The sequence below is a fragment of the Globicephala melas genome, chromosome 18, assembly GCF_963455315.2.
Source record: "Globicephala melas chromosome 18, mGloMel1.2, whole genome shotgun sequence".
In the NCBI taxonomy this organism is placed as follows: domain Eukaryota; kingdom Metazoa; phylum Chordata; class Mammalia; order Artiodactyla; family Delphinidae; genus Globicephala; species Globicephala melas.
In genome coordinates this window covers 14,273,672-14,297,751 of record NC_083331.1, presented here as the reverse complement: position 1 = coordinate 14,297,751, position 24,080 = coordinate 14,273,672, and the positions used below count along the sequence as shown (strand labels likewise).

The window sequence follows — 24,080 nt, the reverse complement described above, 5'->3', positions numbered from 1 at the left end:
ACTCAGATTCTATGGAGAAATCAAAAGCTTTACAGAGAAGCAAAAGCTAAGAGAATTCAGCACCACCAAACGAGCTCTACAACAAATGCTAGAGGAACTTCTCTAAGTGGGAAACACAAGAAAAGAAAGGACCTACAAAAACAAACCCAAAGCAATTAAGAAAATGGTCATAGGAACATACATATCGATAATTACCTTAAACATGAATGGATTAAATGCTACAACCAAAAGACACAGGCTTGCTGACTGGATACAAAAGCAAGACCCATATATATGCTGTCTACAAGAGACCCACTTCAGACCTACGGACACATACAGACTCAAAGTGAGGGGATAGAAAAAGATATTCCATGCAAATGGAAATCAAAAGAAAGCTGAAGTAGCAATACTCGTATCAGATAAAATAGACTTTAAAATAAAGAATGTTACAAGAGACAAGGAAGGACACTACATAATGATCAACGGATCAATCCAAGAAGAAGATATAACAATTATAAATATATATGCACCCAACACAGGAGCACCTCAATATATAAGGCAACTGCTAACCACTATAAAAGAGGAAATCGACAGTAACACAATAATAGTGGGGGACATTAACACCTCACTTACACAAATGGACAGATCATCCAAAATGAAAATAAATAAGGAAACACAAGCTTTAAATGACACAACAGACCAGATAGATTTAATTGATATTTATAGGACATTCCATCCAAAAACAGCAGATTACACTTTCTTCTCAAGTGCGCACAGAACATTCTCCAGGATAGATCACATTTTGGGTCACAAATCAAGCCTCAATAAATTTAAGAAAACTGAAATCATACCAAGCATCTTTTCCGACCACAACGCTATGAGATTAGAAAAGAATTACAGGGAAAAAAAACATAAAAAGCACAAACACATGGAGGCTAAACAATACATTACCAAATAACCAAGAGATCACTGAAGAAATCAAAGAAGAAATCAAAAAATACCTAGAGACAAATGACAATGAAAACACAACGATCCAAAACCTATGGGATGCAGCAAAAGCAGTTCTAAGAGGGAAGTTTATAGCTATACAAGCCTACCTCAAGAAACAAGAAAAAGCTCAAATAAACAATCTAACCTTACACTAAAGGAACGGGAGAAAGAAGAACAAACAAAACCCAAAGCTAGCAGAAGGAAAGAAATCATAAAGATCAGAGCAGAAATAAATGAAATAGAAACAAAGAAAGCAATAGCAAAGATCAATAAAACTAAAAGCTGGTTCTTTGAGAAGGTAAACAAAATTGACAAACCATTAGCCAGACTCATCAAGAAAAAGGGGGAGAGGACTCAAATCAATAAAATTAGAAATGAAAAGGAAAAGGTTACAACAGACACCACAGAAATACAAAGCATCCTAAGAGACTACTACAAGCAACTGTGTGCCAATAAAATGGACAACCTGGAAGAAATGGCCAAATTCATAGAAAGGTATAACCTTCCAAGACTGAACCAGGAAGAAATACAAAATATGAACAGACAAATCACACGTAATGAAAGTGAAACTGTGATTTAAAAATCTTCCAACAAACAAAAGTCCAGGACCAGATGGCTTCACAGGTGAATTCTATCAAACATTTAGAGAAGAGCTAACACCCATCCTTCTCAAACTCTTCCAAAAATTGCAGAGGAAGGAACACTCACAAACTCATTCTACGGGGCCACCATCACCCTGCTACCAAAACCAGACAAAGATACTAGAAAACAAGAATATTACAGACTAATATCAATGATGAATATAGATGCAAAAATCCTCAACAAAATACTAGCAAACAGAATCCAACAACACATTAAAAGGATCATACACCATGATCAAGTGGGATTTATCCCAGGGATGCAAGGATTCTTCAATATATGCAAACCAATCAATGGGATAACCCTATTAACGAATTGAAGAATAAAAGCCATATGATCATCTCAATAGATGCAGAAAAAGCTTTTGACAAAATTCAACACCTGTTTATGATAAAACTCTCAAGAAAGTGGGCATAGAGGGAACCTACCTCAACATAATACAGGCCATATATGACAAACTCACAGCAAACATCATTCTCAATGGTGAAAAACTGAAAGCATTTCCTCTAAGATCAGGAACAAGACATGGATTTCCACTCTCACCACTATTATTCAACACAGTTTTGGAAGTCCTAGCCACGGCAACCAGAGAAGAAAAAGAAATACAAATTGAAAAATAACTAAAACTGTCACTGCAGATGACATGATACTATACATAGAGAATCCTAAAGATGCCACCAGAAAAATACTAGAGCTAATCAATGAATTTGGTAATGTTGCAGGATACAAAATTAATGCACAGAAATCTCTTGCATTCCTATACACTAATGATGAAAAATCTGAAAGAGAAATTAAGGAAACACTCCCATTTACCATTGCAACAGAAAGAATAAAATACCTAGGAATAAACCTACCTAGGGAGACAAAAGACCTGTATGCAGAAAACTATAAGATACTGATGAAAGAAATTAAAGATGACAGCAACAGATGGAGAGATATAACATGTTCTTGGATTGGAAGAATCAATATTGTGAAAATGACTACACTACCCAAAGCAATCTACAGATTCAATGCAATCCCTATCAAATCACCAAAGGCATTTTTTACAGAACCAGAACGAAAAATCTTAAAATTTGTATGGAGACACAAAAGACCCCAAATAGCCAAAGCAGTCTTGAGGGAAAAAAACAGAGCTGGAGGAATCAGACTCCCTGACTTCAGACTATACTACAAAACTACAGTAATCAAGACAATATGGTACTGGCACACAAAAAAAACATAGATCAATGGAACAAGATAGAAAGCCCAGAGATAAACCCACGCACCTATGGTCAACTAATCTATGACAAAGGAGGCAAGGATATACAATGGAGAAAAGACAGTCTCTTCAATAAGTGGTGCTGGGAAAACTGGACAGCTACATGTAAAAGAATGAAATTTGAACACTCCCTAACGCCACAGACACAAATAAACTCAAAATGGATTAGAGACCTAAATGTAAGACCAGACACTATAAAACTCTTAGAGGAAAACACAGGAAGAACACTCTTTGACATAAATCACAGCAAGATCTTTTTTGATCCACCTTCTAGAGTAATGGAAATAAAAACAGAAATAAACAAATGGGACCTAATGAAATGTCAAAGCTTTTGCACAGCAAAGGAATCCATTAACAAGATGAAAAGACAACCCTCAAAATGGGAGAAAATATTTGCAAACGAGTCAACGGACAAAGGATTAATCTCCAAAATATATAAACAGCTCATGCAGCTCAATATTAAAAAAACAAACAACCCAATCCAAAAATGGGCAGAAGACCTAAATAGACATTTCTCCAAAGAAGACATACAGATGGCCAAGAAGCACATGAAAGGCTGCTCAACATCACTAATTCTTAGAGAAATGCAAATCAAAACTGCAATGAGGTATCACCTCACACCAGTTAGAATGGGCATCATCAGAAAATCTACAAACAACAAATGCTGGAGAGGGTGTGGAGAAAAGGGAACCCTCCTGCACTGTTGGGAACGTAAATTGATACAGACACTATGGAGAACAGTATGGAGGTTCCTTAAAGAACTAAAAATAGAATTACCATATGACACAGCAATCCCACTACTGGGCATATACCCAGATAACACCATAATTCAAAAAGACACATGCACCCCAATGTTCATTGCAGCACTATTTACAATAGCCAGGTCATGGAAGCAACCTAAATGCCCACTGACAGACGAATGGATAAAGAAGATGTGGTACATATATACAATGGATTATTACTCAGCCATAAAAAGGAACATAACTGGGTCATTTGTTGAGACATGAATGGATCTAGAGACTGTCATACAGAGTGAAGTAAGTCAGAAAGAGAAAAACAAATATCGTATATTAACGCATATATGTGGAACCTAGAAAAATGGTACAGATGAACCGGTTTTCAGGGCTGAAATAATAGAGACACAGATGTAGAGAACAAACGTATGGACACCAAGGGGGGAAAGCAGCGGGGTGGGGGTGGGGGGTGATGAACTGGGCGATTGGGATTGACATGTATACACTGATGTGTATTAAATGGATGATTAATAAGAAAAAAAAAAGTGCTCATAACTTAGTAAGAAAAAAAATCCAGAGGATAGAAATGCAATGGAAACAGACATTCTCCAAGTGAATCTGAGTCAAATCCAAACTGTAAAGAGCAAGAACTGTGCCTGATAGTGAGTCCATATTTCTGGACAAATGTTAAGAGTTCATTTATCACTACCAAAGCCAGGTACATGTCCATACACTCATGTTTATTGATGTTTTCCTAATGAATTATATATGGTAGAGATAAAATGGTATAGTGAAGGACATTACTGTCAGGAGATCTCGACTCTAGTTGAAGTTCTGCTGCTTACTGCTGCCTCGAACAAGTAATTTAACCGTTCCAGGACTTAATTTCACTATTGTAAAACAAAATACTGACCTCAATAATCTTTACAAGACACTTCCAGCTTTAAAATTATATCATTTCATTGAGAGTTAAGAGCATTTTAATGAACTGTGGTTAAAACATCTCTATGTGTTTATTTACACCCATACATACACATATACATACAGACACACACATTACTTTGGAGAATTGGGTTCCCTAAATAATGAACTGTAGTAAGCATATCAGTTACTTGTATAAAAATGGGTGGTGTTTCTAAAGTGCTAAAGCAATTTTCTTGCCATTTTACTATCTCCTCCTCCTTATTTATAATGCTAATTACTATGTAAGTTCATCCTTTATGTGAAAAAGTATACACATGTATCTGTATATCTGCCTGCCTGCCTGGTGTCGTGGCCCAAATTATTCACTAATACCATGTATGAAATACAGAGTTCAAATAATGATAAATTATAGTGACAAATAAAATCAATATTCAAAATAGAAAAATTCAGGAATTCTATAAATACAAAATGACCAGCAAATCATCTCAGTCTAGTCATGTGCTTCTGAAAACGTGGAATGTCCTTATCTACTGATCACTTCGTCTACAGGTAAAGAAAAGCAGTACCTTTTTTTTCCTTTAAGTCATGTATGCTATTTTCCAGCATGGGTACCCACCTCAGATTTTACTTTCTATATTTTGATCAATCACAGCCAATCACATAGCTGATGGACAGTACATTCAGAACTGTTTCTCTATGTCAAAATTCTAAAGGTAAGTTCTGCTTTTCACACGACCAACAGATATGCAAAAGGCCAGCTAAAATGGAAAAGCAAAATCTGAATGTAAGCCAAGATTCATCTATAAAGTTAGACCATTAACTTTCTTGGTTTCTTTACTACCATAAAATTCTCACGGTAATTTCAAAAAATTTAAAAACATGACTCATACAAATAAAGAATGTCAAAAATTTAATAACTCAATGAGGAAATTACTAAGATGGTAAAGCTGGTTAAAACATTCTGAGGAACTGGTCATTTACAGGTATTTAAAAAGGAAGGTTAGAATAAATTAAGTTACAAATAAAATGAGTTAACATCCCATGGAGCAAGAAAAAACACAGGACATGGAAAACCATGGAACCTTTAATCAACAGTAAACAGAGAATCAAACAAGGGTGCATTCCTCTTAAATAATTAAATAATTTTTGACGGGCCTGTTAACAATGTTTCAGTATGACACTGAAAAGACATGATGGGGCTTCCCTGGTGGTGCAGTGGTTAAGAATCCACCTGCCAATGCAGGGGACACAGGTTCGAGCCCTGGTCCGGGAAGATCCCACATGCCGCGGAGCAACTAAGCCCATGCACCACAACTCCTGAGCCTGTGCTCTAGAGCCCGCGAGCCACAACTACTGAGTCCGCATGCCACAACTACTGAAGTCCATGCACCTAGGGCCCGTGCCCGGCAACAAGAGAAGCCACCGCAACGAGAAGCCCGCACACCGCAACGAAGAGCAGCCCCCTCTCGCCGCAACTAGAGAAAGCCCACGCACAACAACGAAGACCCAACAAAGCCAAAAATAAATAACTTAATTAATTTAAAAAAAAAAAAAAAGACATGCTGTTCTCCCAGACCCTATGTGCCTTATTTTCATGTTTTGGAAAGTCTTTCTTACTTTTGCAAAGTACAGTTTTTCTTTTCCCATATAGTTTGCTATACCAGTATATATCAAAGATATAGCTAACGTGCTATGAGAAAAAAGAAGAAGAAATAAATGAGGAGAAGATGAGTTTGTTACATAATTTCACATAAAGGCAACATATTTTAGTTACCTATGCACGGGAATTCCATACCTTAAGAAATTTAACTTGCCCAGTTATAAATGTCATAATGCCATAAAAATATGGTATTATAAATTTTAAAAATACTAACAAAGATAATTGTATAACTAAACGGAGATACCGTTCTCACTTTAAAATATGTTCACTGAAATTATGTATATTTTAAATAATTATTTAAAGTACTGAGCCGTGATAAGAAATGAACTGCTTACTTCCAGAATCAGTGAGCTTGTCATTAATCAGTACTTTAGGATTTTGGTTGCCATAACAACGTAATACAACTTTCATCATTACCATAAACCCAGCACTTCTAAAAATAACTTATTTCAACATTCAGGTTCTGTGATCACTAAAATTGAGCTTTATTACAGTGCCACAGTTAAGAGTGCAATCAAACACGCCACAGGAGAAAAGAAGGTGTTAACAGTTTAAACCTGGAAAACTAAGAAAAAAATACACTTACAATAGACTGGTTTAAAAATGTACATTTTTGTTTTCTCTTTATCACAATATACACACCAAAGATGCCATAGTGGGTCAGCTTTCTGTCATTCGGAGTAAAATTAAAGCATATTTTAGATGAGACCAAGGCACATATCTCACATAAGCCTTATCTATTACACATGCCTAACATTTCTGAGCTTCCTCTAAAAATAATAAAACAATGTAATCTCAACATAGAAGGAGTTAATAAAAATACAGTACAAGCTAGTGTTAAAGAGAATAGGCTCTGGAATACTGGATTCGAATCTTGGCTCTGCTTCTTGCTAATTGTTTCACCTTGTTTCAATTATTTAACCTTTCTAAAAATGTCCTCTTCTGTAAAATGGAGGGTTAAGTGAAGGCGACCCTTTCAAGGATCACTCTAGTTGAGATGATAAGATTAGATCGTAGAGGTTGGTGTGGCAATGATAGAGAGAGCAAGGGCGAAAACAGAATAGATCCAAGGCTAACATGATAACCCAGGCACAGATGATACCACCTTGGACCAGAGTGGCAACTGTGGAGATGGTCAAAAGTGACCAGAGTCTCCTCTCATATATTTCTTTCTAGATAAATATTTAATAAAATGGTTCCACGGCAATTTTGACTGCAGTTATGCTGAATTTACAGATTACTACACTACACACCCAGTTAGAGATGAATACCATGTGTCCATGTTGGAACACTGGAAATCTACAACAAACATCACACTTGATGATGAAACATCAGAAACATTAAAGTTCAAAATGAAATATGCACACTCACCATTACATCTACTGTTTACTTTGGAGCACCTAGCCAATACAATGAGTTTAGTCATAAAACTGAAAAAAATTAATGAAACTCATTAACTTTAGATGTCTGTACCAAAAACAAAAAATCAAGGCAAACAACTGATAAACTAATAGAACTAAGAGTTTAGTTAACTGGCCAGATTCAAAATTAACAAAAAATTTAGTACTTTCCCTGTACATCAGCAGTATCTAATCAGAACATGTAATGGAAAATAAAAGACCTTATAAAAGCCACAGAATTGTTTCCTAGGAATAAACCCAGTAACATACATGGAAAATTATATGAAGAAACTGTAAATCTTTACTGAAAATTCTAAAAGAAGATCTGGATAAACAGGCACACCATGTTCATAGATGGGAATACTCACTAGTGGCTTTCTTATTTTCTTTTTGTTCATTTTTACATTAGCTTGGTGAATGTTTTATATGCACTTTAAAAGAATGTTATTTTCCATAGTTGTGTGTGGTCTTCTCTTTCTATTGGGCTGAGCTGATTAGCAACATTGTTCAGTTCTTTTACACTGAGCTAGTTTTCTAATTTTCCTATCAATTATTGACAGAGGAGGGTTGAAATGTCAAAATAAATGTCAATTTATCTATTCTTCCTCAATTCTATAAACTTATACTTCATGTTTTATGAAGTTCTGCTACTAGTTGCCCATATTTACTATTATATCTTCTTCATGAATTGATCCTATAATTATGAAATATCCCTCTTTATCTTTGGTATTATCTGTCTATCAGTCTAATTTTTCTGATATTAATATCAGAATATAGCTACTTCAACTTTATTATAATTTTTATTTGCATGGTATATATTATACCATATTTTTAAACTGTGCCCTTATATTTAAAGTGGATTTGTTATAGACAGCAGACAGTTTGGTCACGTGCATTTTCACCCCATCTAAGACCACTGCTTTTTAACTGGAGTGTGTAGTTCTTTTATATTTAATATAGTTACTTATAAGGATGAATTTAAGTCTATCATCTTGTTACTTGTTTTATATTTGTCCCATCTGTTCTTTTCTTTTCTGCCTTCTTTTGATATAACAGTTTTTTTAACATTCTATTTTATCTGTTGGCATGTTAGATAATTTATTTTAGTGCTTGCTGTAAGGTTTACAATCTACCTTTAAACAATATTATACACTTCATGAGTAAACTTACAACATCACAACAGTATACTTCTACTTCCCTCCCACTCCATCTTTTGTGCTTTTGTAGTCATAAACTTTATTTCTCTGTGTTAAGAACTCCGCAATTCAGTTATTATTTTTATTTCAAATGGTCTACTATCTTTTATATTTAGCATTTCCTGCACTTGTCATTCCTCTGTGTAAATAGGAGTTTTCTTCTGGTATCACTTTCCTTCAGCCTGAAGAACTTCCTTTATCATTTCTTGCAGTATACTGATGATAAATCCTCTCTACTTTTTTTTTTTTCTTTTGTGGTACGCGGGCCTCTCACTGTTGTGGTCTCTCCCGTTGCGGAGCACAGGGTCCAGATGCACAGGCTCAGCGGCCATGGCTCACGGGCCCAGCTGCTCCGCGGCACGTGGGATCTTCCCGGACCGGGGCACGAACCCGTGTCCCCTGCATCGGCAGGTGGACTCTCAACCACTGCGCCACCAGGGAAGCCCAATCCTCTCTACTTTTGTTTATCTTATCTCAAAATGTATTTATTTCACTTTCAGTTTGAAAAATACTTCTGATGAATACACAAAGTTGAAAGTGTTTTAACATCCACCTTTTTAAAGATGCTATTCTATTGTTTTCTGGTTTGAACTGTTTCTAACAAGAAGTCAGTAGTATACTTATCATTGTTCCCACATATAATACATCTTTTTTTCCTCTGGCTACTTTTTAAGTTTTTCTCTCTTTATCACTGGTTTTCAATAATTTAATTACAGTGTACCTTGGTACAGCTTTCCTTGTTGTGATTTATTTAGCTTCTTCAGTCTGTGGGTTCATGTTTTCCATCAGATTTGAAAAAAATTCTTTTATGCCTTCAAATTTTTTATGCCTCAATCTCACTATGACACTTCACTTACACCTGTATTAGAATGTTTATTATTATCTCACAATTCACCTAGACCCTCTTCATCTTTTTTCCAGCTTTTAATTTTTTCCTATCTGTGCTTCCATTTGGACAATTTCTATTGTCCTTTTTTCAAGTTGACTTATCTTTCGCTCTAGAATGTCCAACTGACAGTTAAGCCTATCCAGTGAGATTTTCATTTTAGATACTGTACTTTTCAGGCCTAGAATTCCCATTTTGTAAAATTCCTAACTTTTCCTCTCAATATAATTTTCCTTTAAGTTGTTGAACACACTTTCTAAAGACCTTACCTGCTAATTCTGTAAACTCTGTCAGTAAGTCTGTTTCTGTTGACAGATTTTGCTTCTAGTTTTGGTTCATATTTTCCTACTACTTAAAACCTAAGTGGTTTTTTTTTATTGCATGCTCAGCATTATAAATGCTACACTGTTGATTGTCTGTATTCTGTCATACTTACGAGTGCTAAGTTTTGTTCTGGAAGGCAGTTAATTTAGTAAAGATCCACGTGATCTTCTAGAGGTTTGTTTTTAAGCTTTATTAGTGTGAGTCAAAAGTAGCCTTTAGGGCTTCCCTGGTGGCGCAGTGGTTGAGAGTCCGCCTGCCGATGCAGGGGACACGGGTTCGTGCTCCGGTCTGGGAAGATCCCACATGCCGCGGAGCGGCTGGGCCCGTGAGCCATGGCCACTGAGCCTCCGCGTCCGGAGCCTGTGCTCCGCAACGGGAGAGGCCACAACAGTGAGAGGCCCGTGTACCGCAAAAAAAAAAAAAAAAAAAAGTAGCCTTTACTGTAGAACAGACTAGCCTTACTTTTAAGGCTTGGACTTTCCGAGGTCTCTAAAGCACTGTTTGAGACTGTTTCCAATTAGTCGTTATTTCTCTGGTAGGCTAACCCCACCCCCACTCCCAAACTTGCGTTATTTTTGTTTACACAGGTATTCCTGAGAGTTAAAGACAGGTGGCTTAAAAGGAGGCAGTTAAAGAGAAGAAAACTATTCTCTCACTGTTGTGGCCTCTCCCGTTGCGGAGCACAGGCTCCGGACGCGCAGGCTCAGCGGCCATGGCTCACGGGCCTAGCCGCTCCGCGGCATGTGGGATCTTCCCAGACTGGGGCACGAACCCATGTCCCCTGCATCGGCAGGCGGACTCTCAACCACTGTGCCACCAGGGAAGCCCCTACCTCTTTTAAAAAACCAAAGTAATTCTTTTTAAAGATACCTGCTTTGTTTCTAGCATATATAATAGAGGAAGATTCCTGAAAGAATCCTCAAAATCATATCCACTTTTCCACAAGCTCACTTTAGGAAGTATCTATGGTCTCTTTATTTCTTAAATTACTCATATAAACAATTCTGACTCAGTAAGAAAAGACACTGAGAATATTTTATAAATATGCATAGCTGTGGTTTCTGTAGTCAAACCTCTATTTTTATACCATTAAAAGGTAAATGTTGGAGTCTGGCGTTGAAAAAAGAACAACGCCCTTCTAATTCATTACAAGGAAGGAAGAATTCTTTAAGTGTATTTTAATTTTCTATTCTTTTCTTTATTATCTATACAACCTCACTTTCTGGCTACCTAAATGTATTCAATAGTTTATGCCAAGGATGAAGTGCTCAGTCAAAATCTCCTTCGAAAGGCAGTCAAACTACAAGACGAGAAAAAGGGAGACAATGACAGGTGTCCCAAAGGTACTGCAACCGCAGAGACAAGCAAAGTTCAGGAGAACAGAATATTAACAAAACAAAATGAGACGGAATGAAAGAAAGTTTTACATTTCAAAGCTCTATTTCAAAGAAACAATTGACATTTTAAATACAGTATGAATAGAAAGAAATTGAGAACATAAAGACGTGAAAATATTTTTGCTTAAAAATGAATTATCATTTTGAAAAGGTTCAAAATTTAACTAAATGAAAGTTATCTCCTATTATTTCAAATGCTTTATAAATAAGATCAAATATAATACTATGCCTATACAGTAGGAGAAATAAGAACAGAACGTATTTTTGAGGGTAGGACCTGCCATCAATCAAAAAAGGGGGAAAAAGCAGTTAGAAAATCTGCTTTAATGTTGAATCTTAAATGTGTTAAATGACTTACATTTTCATAGCAACCTGATTTTTAAAATAAGTAGCCAAACTGATACCATAATTTTTCTTCTTAAAGAAAATACATTCATAGGTTACATTTAATTTTAGAATACTTTGCAAAAAACATTTTAGAAATTTTCTGAATGAAAAAAGGGGTAAATAGGTACTGACCAATTCTTAGTTGCACTATTATTTACATAAACCATATGTATATCTCAATTTTTTAATGTCATTATAATTAGTATGAATTTATAACAGGATGCTAGGTCCATACTATACAATCAAAATACCTTGAAAGTAATTTTTTTTCTTATAAATGTGCTTGGCATTTAAAAATATGTGACTCTTTACCAGCTAATTGGGACCAAAAAATACTTACTTCACTGTGGCACTTAGAAGAAAGTTCAGCTGTGGCATTAACAGGTTGTCTGGGGCTGACAGATAGCGATCAAACTGAACCTAAACAAAACAGAGACATCCAAAACACAAAGTGCATATATCTGCTAACAGACATCCCAAATAAGCATCTCTTTTAAGGATCAAATCTTAGTAAAAATCCCATATTCCAAATAACGAGTTCTTCATGATCAAAATGAGCTATTCCTTACACATTTTAACTAAAAACTCACTGAAAGTGTCAACTCTTTAATGCAGTCAGTATCAGCAATACCTACTTTCAAAATTCTGATCCAAGCCATTTATCCTGATCTCCCTCACCAAACTTCTTGGGTAATAATATTAGCAAGAAGTAAAGTCTTCAGATCTCAAGTCTACCTTACTTTCTTAAATGCAATGTATCTCTTAATTATTCACTCCTCTATTCATTAAATTAATATTTATGGAGTGCCTGTTATTGGTAAGGTGCCATATAACATAATGTAAATAGAACGGTGAGCAAAAGAGGGCAGTCCCTAGCTTCACAGAGCTTATGGCCTAGTGAGAGAGGTAGTGAACAAATAATAATGTAAATAAAGGAAAAACCAAGATACTACAAAAGCATCAATCAGGAGGACACAGACCTAACCTGTACGTTTGGCAAAAGCATTTCTGAGGAAAGGTCGTTTTACGTGAAATCTTAATGATGAATAGATGTTAGGTTAAGTGTGTAGTGGGGCTGGTGTGGAGGAAGACTTAGGTGAGAAAGAGGATGCCTACCAGAGATCACTCCATGCAGGACTTGCATGGTTTCTAGGAGATTTTAATTCTTACTGTAAAAGCATTAGGAAACCACCAAAGAAGGGAAATCATCTGATTTAAATTTTAAGAAGCTAAATCTGGCTACAGCAAGAAGAATGGAAGGGGAGGTTGTAATAGCAGATGAAAGGACACCACATAGGTAGTTCTTGCGGCATCTTAGACACAAAGGGCAATAGGAGTGAAGAGAAGATTAGATATCTGAGAGAATTAGAGAGCAAAATCATCAAGATTTGGTTAGTGACAGACAGGATAAAGGGGCTGACGCCCAGGTTTTGGATCTGTGTAATTCACAGCATTATCACAATTCACAACTGTACTCTTTATATATTTATTTAGTTGTGTGATAACTGCATCTCTTACTAGATCATTCCAGTTCTCAGCATGATACCTAGATAATAGCAGATACTTGGTTAATAAATGCTGAAATAATTAGTGGACAGATGCTCTTATACTTTCTGAGTTAAGAACACTTGGAAAAGGACCTGGGGTTGGGGCTGGTGGGGAAGAGTTAGAAGAGCTCAGTTTGGGATATGGTGAACTGACGTGCCTTTGAAGCGTCCAAGTTGGGGCACCAAACAGTTATAGATAAAACAATGGATCACACATAAAACTCAATCAAGAGTTTGTTTCTTTAGGGACACCTAAGATATTCAACTCAATTGTTTTTAAAGTTAAGATCAGGCATATACGAACCTGTAATAGGGCTTAAATATATTGTGTGAGTTTATATTATGAACTGGATATGCGTCACTGGAGAAGGAGAAATAGGCGGGACGCACACATTTACTGAGTCCTAAGGTTACTGATCTCTGCGTAGACCTATATCCTCATTTTGCTGGGGCGGGGGTGCGGGGGAGGGCAGTAAATACCTTAAAGTGGAATTACTGGGCGGTATGGTGAGTGTACATTTAACTTTCTAAGAAACTTATCTTTTTTAATGAATGTAAAATGTATTCATTTATTTTTGCACTTTTCAGAATCAAATCTTTGCATTTCTACAGTTTTTACTGTTATGTTGGATATATACAAGTTATGACTTACTTTTTATATGCTGTCTTTTATCATGACATAATGTTCCTTATTTATGATATTTAGTGTTTTTAAAATCTACCTTGTCTAATGTTAACTCTGTCAGCTCTGTATTCTTTGCATTTGTTGGGTATCTTGTGGGTCTACCCTTTATTTTCAGTTAAATTTAGCTCTGTCAGATGATGGATAGGAAAGCCCTGGCATCAGAGAAGTCACCCAAGAGAACTGTTTATCGAAGTCAAACCACTGTGGCAGTGAGTATTGAAACACATAGGACAGGCAGTACATATAGTAGGTAAGAGCGTAAGTACTGGGTTGAATGGGGTTGTTAGGAGGATTAAAGAGTTAGTACATTAAAAATGTGTGTCATGCTCAATATATGTTAATGGACGTTGTCATTACTTACTGTTTATTATTACTACCACTAGAATTCGTATCATAAAGCTTCCAAAGGGGATCATTCCTATGAGGACTAAATGAGTGTCATCCAACTGATGGCTGTGTGTGCGTGTGTGTATACACACACACATATATAGGCAAAGTATGTACTTAAGATGTGGAAACATGCTACAAGAAGTGGTGCTCATGCAGAAAGGGATGTGCAAGCAAGCTCATCACTTGAAAAGAAGGTAATAAAGTGGAGGTTCGGTGAGCGTCACAGTCAAGAGTATATTTTAAGATTGGAATCCAATTTCAGTTATCAACTCAGGAAGAAGTCAAGAACTATAAGCCCAGGATCACTGACAGATGGACGTCTATGATGATATATAGCTAACTCCTTCGTGTCTCTCATTCCTTTCTCCATTAGGTTAGGAGTAAAACTCTGAAACTGAAGAAAACCTAAACAGGAATAATGACACTATTAGGGTATGGTGCAATATTACTACAAATGTTATGCCTTGGTCAGATCTCCTTAGTTAAAGGAATACATGTGCAACATTATGACTGGACCCAACGTGAATACTGCATATGAAGAGATAAAATTATCACCCGAGACAATAATTATCACACAGGAAAAAATAAGAATAATGTTCCATAAGGAAACGTATGTTGAAATGCTTTATTATGTACTTACCATTGCAGCCTTCAGTGCCACAGAATCTAGGTTGGGAAAATTAGCTAAAGGGCCCTTAAAAAAAAAAAGGGACAAAACCAAGATGAAAACAGGTGCTATATGTTACACTTCACTTCTCAAATACAATCCATTAGTAGATTGCCCGAATTTGAAAATTTAGCTTATTTCCAAAGAACTCAAGTGTCCTATCTCCAACCTCAATTAAAAGAGGGACTGTGATTTGTTCATTTTGTATAACTAGCGTGAAGGCACTCAATAATATTTGTTGGAGAAGCACATAAGTTTATTAACAATGGAAATAAAAGGATACTTCAGATTTAATCATAAGCAAGAAAAAAAGGGCAATAAAGCACTGAGGAATGGCAGTAAGACATGGGGGCTTTAAGAGTTGCCTTGATAATTTTAGATAATATAAAAAGGCAGCAGAATTTGCTCCTACTGGTAGAAATTTGCTTATTACCTTATCAAAAGAAAAAATTCAAACCTTGTCCCTGGGCTATAAAATATTCATGTTAATGTTATTTAAAAGTATTTTGCTTTTTAAAGGAAGAGGCTTACATGGTTTTCTAGGGTTCCCACCACTCCATTTTCTAATTCTACTGGAGTTCTATAACTTAAGATCAGATGTTAGCCCCAGAAGTATTTACCTTTCCGAAGTAATAGACCATGATTTGCTAAATTAAAAGGGGGGATGACTGCTATTTATATAGTAATCTATGCACTTAATAAATCAATGGTGATAAAGGACTAAAAAATTTACCAATATGAGTATTCTTTATATATTTTTCAATACTAATTTTTGTATATTTTCATTACTTGTAACCCAAACTATCTATAGTAAAAAAGATAGTATTTTGGGACACCCTACTATATCTCAGATAGTCCTCCAAGAACTACACAGGTATTATCTCAATCTTAGAACAATTCTATGTTACAGATATTATTACTCTCAATCTACAGATGATGAGGAATCAGAGAGAGAAGTCACCTTCCCAGTGAAAAATTACTACCAAGTGTCTAGCTCTAGAAGCCGTACTCTAAATTGGTGTATCTCTCTAGTTAGGAAGATCCATGTGCTTACCTGTTCGGGTTTATGTTGCTGTATGGTGTTATAGATATAACTCACGCCTGCTCTAGTTAAAACATAAGAAGCTTGCTCATTTATAAGTGTGTCCAAATGTGCTTCAATCTAAAATAAAACACAGTTAAAAGAAAATATTTTAAAAGAAGAATAAGACTGATTGAGAGTAGAAGTAGACTAGCCTGGAGTCTTAGCTCTTCATCATGGACGTGTTCCTTGCAGCGGCTATGATCCTGTACAAAGACTTTTCCTTCCCCAAAGAGGAAGTCCTCTTACGAAAGGGAGGGAAAGTCTTACTTGAGGATTCCAGGACTAGCCACTAGTCGAAAAATTGGGGTTGCTTCTTGGCTCTTTTAAAAGCTGGTATTAAGCAAGACACAAACAAAAACTACTCATGAACAACAGTGTAAAATAAAATACTTAGAAAGAATTCTGGGAAGATGAGGACCTGATGTCCCTCACATCCACACTGCCTCATGCTCCCAACTTGCTGGACTAACTCAACCAATCAAATACATCATCTGGAGAAGTCTGAAGGAAATCCCACGGGGGCTGAGGCAGTAAGTCCTCCAGAGGAAGGCGGATTTGCGACAACTAGGGGACTGTTGAGGAACCAGCAGAAGGCTGGGCAAAGATGTCAAGTTCAGGAGCTGCCAGCTAGCAGGTGGGACTTGTACGTGGTCACCTGTTTGGTGCTATTCTTGGGGAAGCCACCTAATGCTCATGGGGGCAGAAGCCGCAGAAGCCGCAGAAGGAGACTACCTGATGGGATGAAGTATTCCCAGGTGGGGAGAAGTGGCTGCTCCTTCCTTTAACCAGTACAGGCCTGTAAGTCTACAGATCTTCCTGTTACCCCTCACTGGATACTCCCCTCAGTTTTACCAGCTTGTTTACCAGTGGCACAGTATGCTATTAAGAGATGCTATCTGCTACCATCTGAATGTTTGCCACCGTGCAAGTCACTCCAGCCCGTAAAAAACTGAGCTGAGCCCCTCCCCGTAAAAAACTTACAACTGATTTAAAAGAGGTGAGTAGGTTCTATGAGAAAACCCACCTGAATAATGAGAACAAGTATCTTTTCCTGAGGCAACACTACTGAAAGACGCAGGGTACCTTAGTTTTTTTTTAAGTGAATGCCCAAGAAAGTACAATTAGAACCTTAGAACCCTTACTTACTAGTCTTACTGGAAAATCCAAGAAAAACAAGATTGCAAATGGAAATATTTAATGAAAGAGTTACTGCCAAGAACCAAATTAGTATCTGAAAGAAAAGTGGAAGAATAGTAATACAGAGTAAATATCAAAGAAATATATTAAAGGGAAGAGATTTAAACAGAAATTAGAAGGCAAATTTAGGAGATAAAGCCAACTAAGGACAGGAGCTTCAGAATATAAAAAGTAACAGATGGAGAAGTGAGCAGATAACAGAAAACTTTACTGAGCAAAAAACAAAAGGGTGGAATCTTCAGACTGAAAAGGCTTTGCAAAATCCAAGATGGAAATAATAGAAAAAGAGACATACCAAAAAATATCCTGAGGAAATACGTGAACTCAAAGGAAAATCCTCGCAAGCTTCCACATGAATAAAATAGGTTATCACAAACAACAGAGAATCAGACTAGCCTAGATCTCTCACTTGAAACACTGGAAGAAGAAAGAATGGAAGAAAATTAATGGACTAGTGATAGAAAAGATCTGAAAATAAGGATCTTTTACTCGACAAGGAAAACTATCACTGTGGGGCCCGCGCCTTCCAGCATCCACACCCTTGCCCAGTCCTCTCCACACTGACTCTGGCTGGTCCACGTGACCAGTGCCAGCCACCAGCCCATCAGCAAGAATGATGCAGGCTCAAGAAGCACTTACATGGTGGGGCTTGTCCTCTTGGAATGCAAAAAACAACTTTGGAATATTTGAGAAACAAAGATAACTGGTGATAAAACAGATTGCTGGACCAACTGATATAGGTGCACATCTTGAGAAGAGATTTAGACAAATGGCAGAGTTTCGGGTTGAATTAGTGATAAATACATTAAAAACCAATGACTATTTTTAAAAAAGATTTTACTAATTATACTTAAACAATTATGCAAAAAAGAAAAATTAATCATACTTCATTATATTTCTTTTGAAAGAAAGAATTAGAAAGTAGAAAACATCACAAACTTGGAGGTCCCAAACTCAGTCCTTAGAAAAACCCCAAATGACAAATTTTTACTGTAGCCACTGCCAAACTGTTTATATACTTGTGATAACAAAGAAGACTCAGGGTTGTTATTGGTTTTTTTTTTGAAACATTCTATCTACCAAAAATCACTCTTTCAAAACCAAAAGCCAAGTATCTGGTAAATTTTATAAATGGCCTTGTTGTGACTCTTAAGTGATACCATTTGGCTTATAGGACCAGAGCGATTGGCATAACAAACTGTAATGTTGTGCCTAACACTGATTTACACATAGATAAAAATATATCTGTCCTCTGCAACACCTTCTGCACTAGCTACACAGCTTGAAAAATATAGCACGTTATTCACAGTATGGAAACTGAAATCTGCATACAGAATAACAGTTCAAATCAGTCAGAAAAGCTCCATTCTAACACCACATACTATGGCTTGAATAAAATATCTTACCTGTTACATATTCTGGCTTCTCCAAAACGAAACTGAAATACTGAATTTGCATGGGGGCAGGGAGGGGTTCTATCAGACTATAACAAGGGATTCATATAAATCAGGTCACTGAAATTATCTTAAAGCCAGTAACTGAGATCATGTATAGCAAAAAGATTTCATCACAGTGAGCAGTCACTTTATGGCAAAATTAACCTGGAACTGTAGCATTTCCAGACGTCTGTCGGTGAATTCAAATAGAGCTAATGTTGTCTTCATCATATACAGTGAATTGACCATGAAGGTGGCCATGTCAGCTGTGCCTAAATTGCTGGCTGATACAGTACACATCTGGAGGAGAGGATCCAAGACACATGATAAAACCTATAAATGAAAAATAAAATCAAATGTATTCCTTATTTCCCAACCAGTGATACGGGTCTGTGTTAACGGCACTTCAGAATGAATGTCAAACTAATGGGGAGCGGGCCAACTTACAGAAGCACGTAAGAACAAGATTAAATGGTACCGCAACTGTAATAGTTTTTAAAACAAGCATCACTGAATATATACTTTTTAAATTAAAGGGAACTGGTTTAATATCTGAAGGAAAAAGCAATGAGAAGGATTGTCAAGATACATGGGCTATAAAGTGCCAGAATTTCAAAAGAACGTACAATAGAGGAGCAGTAAGAATCATTAAACGTGAATTTACAACCTACCTGCACAAAGTCGGCCTGACGGGCATCTAACGGTACAACTGAAGAATCGTGAGATGCCAAAACTTCACGCAACAACATGAGTGTCTGATTTAATGCAGAACTTGGTCCAAGATCAGGTGGTGGGAGTTCAACCTAAAATGAAGGATGACTTATCCACTGCTTGTATTTTTCTACTAAATTTTAGTGTCTACATAAATGCCAGTTCATGGTAAAATAGTTCATATGAAAGATTTTAGTACATACTTTAATTTTTTTAATTAATTAATTTTTTTAAAAAAATTTTTGGCTGTGCTGGGTCTTCACTGCTGCACCCTGGCTTTCCCTAGTTGTGGCGAGCAGGGGCTACTCTTCATTGCGGTACGCAGGCTTCTCAATGTAGTGGCTTCTCTTGTTGCGGAGCATGGGCTCTAGGCATGCAGGCTTCAGTAGTTGTGGCACACGGGCTTAGTTGCTCCGCGGCATGTGGGATCTTCCCAGACGAGGGCTCGAACCCATGTCCCCTGCACCGGAAGGTGTATTCCCAACCACTGCGCCACCAGGGAAGCCCAAAAACCCTCATATTTTTAAATTAACTGCTTCATTTTATATATAGACTCCTTTCACTCTAAATACATATATGTTCCAGTAATTAACAGTAAATGGAACTAAAGTGCTTTTTTTAAAACCACTTTATTGAGGTATGATTGACATACAAAAAGCTGTAAATATTTAATGTATACAACTTGATGAATTTAGAAGTAAGTATATACCTGAAACCAAGTCCCCCTAAAACCAAGTTCCCTTACAGAGTTTATGAACAACCTCTTTATCCAAAGCTTTACTCTCTTTCTTGTCCCGCCCCTGTTCCCCTCAGGATTGAGAAGTATCAAAGAAAAGGGGAGACTGAAACCAAGCAGGACCCTGTGAGGCCTTCCCAGGTACAAAATCCCCTCCATGTCCCCCATTTCTTGTTTGTGGAACAAAAGGCTTTAGTCTCCTAGGCCTTCTGTGAGTTCCAAAGAGCTGACCCAAGCAATTAATGATCAGGACAAGAGAGTCACAAGACTTCTAGTTCCTCCTGAAGGGATATAAATAACAATCTGATGCATACTTTGAGTTGTCCTGGGGAAACTAAGACCCCCATCCAGGTGGAGGATGGTGACTACCTGCTGACCACAAGGACTAGACTCCAGACTGATTGAAACCAGACGGTTAACATTCCCAAAACATCACCCTGTTACCTTACCACCAACCAACCAGAAGGCCTACAAGCTGATCACGCATCCTAGGACCCTCTCCCCTAACACTGTCTTTAAAAACCCTTGCCTGAAAGCCATCAAGGAATTCCAATCTTTTGAGCATGAGGTGCCCATTCTCCTTGCTTGGTACCCTGCAAATAAACCCTTACTTTGCTGCAAACACCCACTGTCAGAGTTTGGCTTTCTGGAACTGCGGGCACATGAGCACCTACTTGGTAACGTAACCATTAAACCATCACCACATTCCATAAACCATATCCATTACCTCCAGAAGTTTCCTCTTACCTTATTTACGGAATTAAATTTTTTAAGTCAATAATATTATTCAAGATAAATTTAACAGTGCAAACTAACATTTGTTTGATATAACTTCAAATAATTACAACTTTTTATTTCACATACTTTTATTTAAAATTTAAAAAGCATTTTAGCTGAAAACACTGTTCTTATTTGCTTTTCCTAGCAGAATAATCTGCAAGGAATAATGTAAAACTCAAAATACTCATTTAAAAAAAAGCACTTTTCAGGGGCTTCCCTGGTGGCGCAGTGGTTGGGAGTCCGCCTGCCGATGCAGGGGACACAGGTTCGTGCCCCGGTCCGGGAGGATCCCACATGCCGCGGAGCGGCTGGGCCCGTGAGCCATGGCCGCTGAGCCTGCGCGTCCGGAGCCTGTGCTCCGCAACGGGAGAGGCCACAACAGCGAGAGGCCCGCGTACCACCAAAATAAAAAAAAAAAAAAAGCACTTTTCAAACTTTAACATGCATATGAGTGACCAGGGAAATCTGCTTAAAATGCACATTCTGATTCAGTAGGTCTGGGGTGGGGCCTGAGATTTTTAATCTCAGATAAACTAATAAACTCCTAGGTGATGTCCAAGCTGCTGGTCCAAGTACTACAATTTGAACAGTAAAAAGAGATTCTAAACAGTAATGATACCCTAGAACTTAAATCAAAATTTAGAGGACCACTTAGGTTTTATTTTCACAGAGCTGGTCAATCCTGCCTACTATTAATTTGATATGGGTTTCATTTATGACACACCATCCCTTTTAAATTAGAATTGTACTATTACTATAGTGAAAAGAATTTTAGAAAATGTCTCTCTAGCTAAAATGGATATGACATTGTATCTTTTGTAGTACAGACACATATTCCCTTTAGACTTTGCCAGATTCACAGTTATGAATGTTTCAGAAGAGCCTGATAAGGAAGGGAGTACACATACTTGAATACTTAAGTGCTTCAAATGCTTTGTTAGGGAAAAGGTACATCTTTCAATAAAATAATGTCCTTGCATTTTCTTTTTTCATACTAAAGAATTAGCTCCTAAATATGTCTTTCTAAAAGCACAGAAGGAATCATGAAAAGAGTTCATATCTGGCTTTATTCATTTTAAAAGCTGTTCTTAACAATTTTGCTATCCACTTAAAATTCTATTAGCAAAAATTTCCACTTGGGTGCTTTGCTAATGAAGACCATTCTGCAGTAAGTGTTGTTTTCCTCATAAGGCTAGAATCTTCTTAGAAGAGATGAATGGTTTACAAGAGGCAGAATAAGATGAAGATATAATTAATATAAAATATGGAACATTAAAAATTTGGTGAAGGAATGATAATTCCTGAAAGAAACCTGAAATGGTTGTATATATAAGCAACACATAAACTGTAAACAGTATCATATTCCAATCTCAATTTAATGTTAAAATAGCCCTAAATATGACCAATTCATATCTAAGAAAAACATTTCAGGGCACAGTTATTGATGATAATGACAACAATAAATAACAATAATAGCCAACACCCGTCACTGCTATAAACTCACATAGGCTGCAGTATTAATTGGTACTTAATATATTCAAATTACAATTCTTTCTTTTCCTGTTTTTATCCTATTCTATTCTGGGTTTTAACAGGAAGATACCATGCTTAAAACTTGCCTTTTATTAGCCATTTTATGTTCCTGCAACTTTCATTTTAACTTTATAAGAGAAATAAAGTATTTAAGAACTTCATGGGGTTTTCTGAGTGAAAATAAAATAAAATAAATGGATAACCATTTGGGAAAAATGAGTATGATCCTTCCTTCCCAGCATGGACAAAAATAAACTTCAGGTAGATTAAAAATTTGATATAAAAGTGAAACTACAGGAAGACCTAAGAACAAACATTTAAATGAATTTATTAAATAATCGAACACTTTCCTACTGATAGATGCTAACTTTAGCATATAATAAATTCTACATGTATTTTCTTGTTGTGGGGAAGTTTTTGAAGTATGTTTTATGGCATGTTCCCAAAGAAGAAACAATAAGGAAAAAAAATGTTACAGATTTTACTATGTAAACATTGAAAGTGATGTATCAGAAATTACTACAAGCAAAATTAAATGGTACATGATGACATGGAGAAAAGATTTGTAATATATATGACAGATAATACTCTTAATGTATAAAAAATATCAGAAAATAACAAGATACAGCCTAGTAGGAAAATGGCAAAGGACATGAGAAAACAATTCACAAACAGCCAATAAACATACTTTAAAATGTTCATTCTCACTAGAAAAACTGAAATCTAAATTTTAAAAAAAAAGATAGCACTTTTGCTCATATTGGCAAAGATATTTTAAAACGGCTATTATCCAATTTTGCAAAATTTGGCACTTCTGGTAGGAGACAGTATGGTAGATTTGAGAAAATAAGTGAAAGGAAGTTAAATATGTGGGGCTGCCTGAGGACATGCAGGATTGCTGGACATCATGGAGGGCTTCGCTGAGGTTGGAGACCAAAGTTTTTGGTTTCCCAGTGCACATAAAATGTTTAAACTATACTTTAGTCTTTTAAGAGTGCAATGGCATTATGTCTAAAAAACAATGTATATAACTTAAAACTACAAAGCAAAAAAAACAATTACAATAATGTTAAAGATCACTGATCACACAGAACACTGTAACAAATAATAATGAAAAGTTGGAAATATTGTGAGAATTAACTAAAATGTGACACAAAGACATGAAATGAGCAAATGCTCTTGGAAAATGGCACCAATGGACTTGCTAAACACAGAGTTGCCACAAAACTTCGATTTGTTAAAAAAACGCAATTGGGCTTCCCTGGTGGCGCAGTGGTTGAGAGTCCACCTGCCGATGCAAGGGACACGGGTTCGTGCCCCGGTCCGGGAGGATCCCACATGCCATGGAGCGGCTGGGCTCGTGAACCATGGCCGCTGAGCCTGTGCGTCTGGAGCCTGTGCTCCACAACGGGAGAGGCCACAACAGTGAGAGGCCCGTGTACCGCAAAAACAAAACAAAACAAAACAAAAAACGCAATTATCTGCAAAGTGCAATAAAGAGAAGCACGATAAAATGAGGTAATGCCTGCACTATGTTGAA

General features: G+C 36.7%; 1 protein-coding gene across 13 annotated transcripts in view; it reads right to left on the bottom strand.

The window, feature by feature from the left end:
• Positions 1-24,080, bottom strand: part of COG6 (component of oligomeric golgi complex 6) — a 279,679-nt gene that overhangs the window by 223,539 nt on the left and 32,060 nt on the right. For all 13 annotated transcript variants that reach the window (XR_009559818.2, XR_009559811.1, XR_009559812.2 and 10 more), the window contains 5 exons: positions 19,452-19,583; positions 18,946-19,113; positions 16,118-16,225; positions 15,037-15,090; positions 12,115-12,194 (listed from right to left, as the gene is read on the bottom strand). Coding sequence is in view for 2 of the 13 variants with exons in the window: in XM_060288159.2 (XP_060144142.1) it covers positions 12,115-12,194; positions 15,037-15,090; positions 16,118-16,225; positions 18,946-19,113; positions 19,452-19,583 (542 nt within the window). In the remaining 11 variants the exon portion in view is untranslated. The remainder of the gene's footprint in view (positions 1-12,114; positions 12,195-15,036; positions 15,091-16,117; positions 16,226-18,945; positions 19,114-19,451; positions 19,584-24,080) is intronic.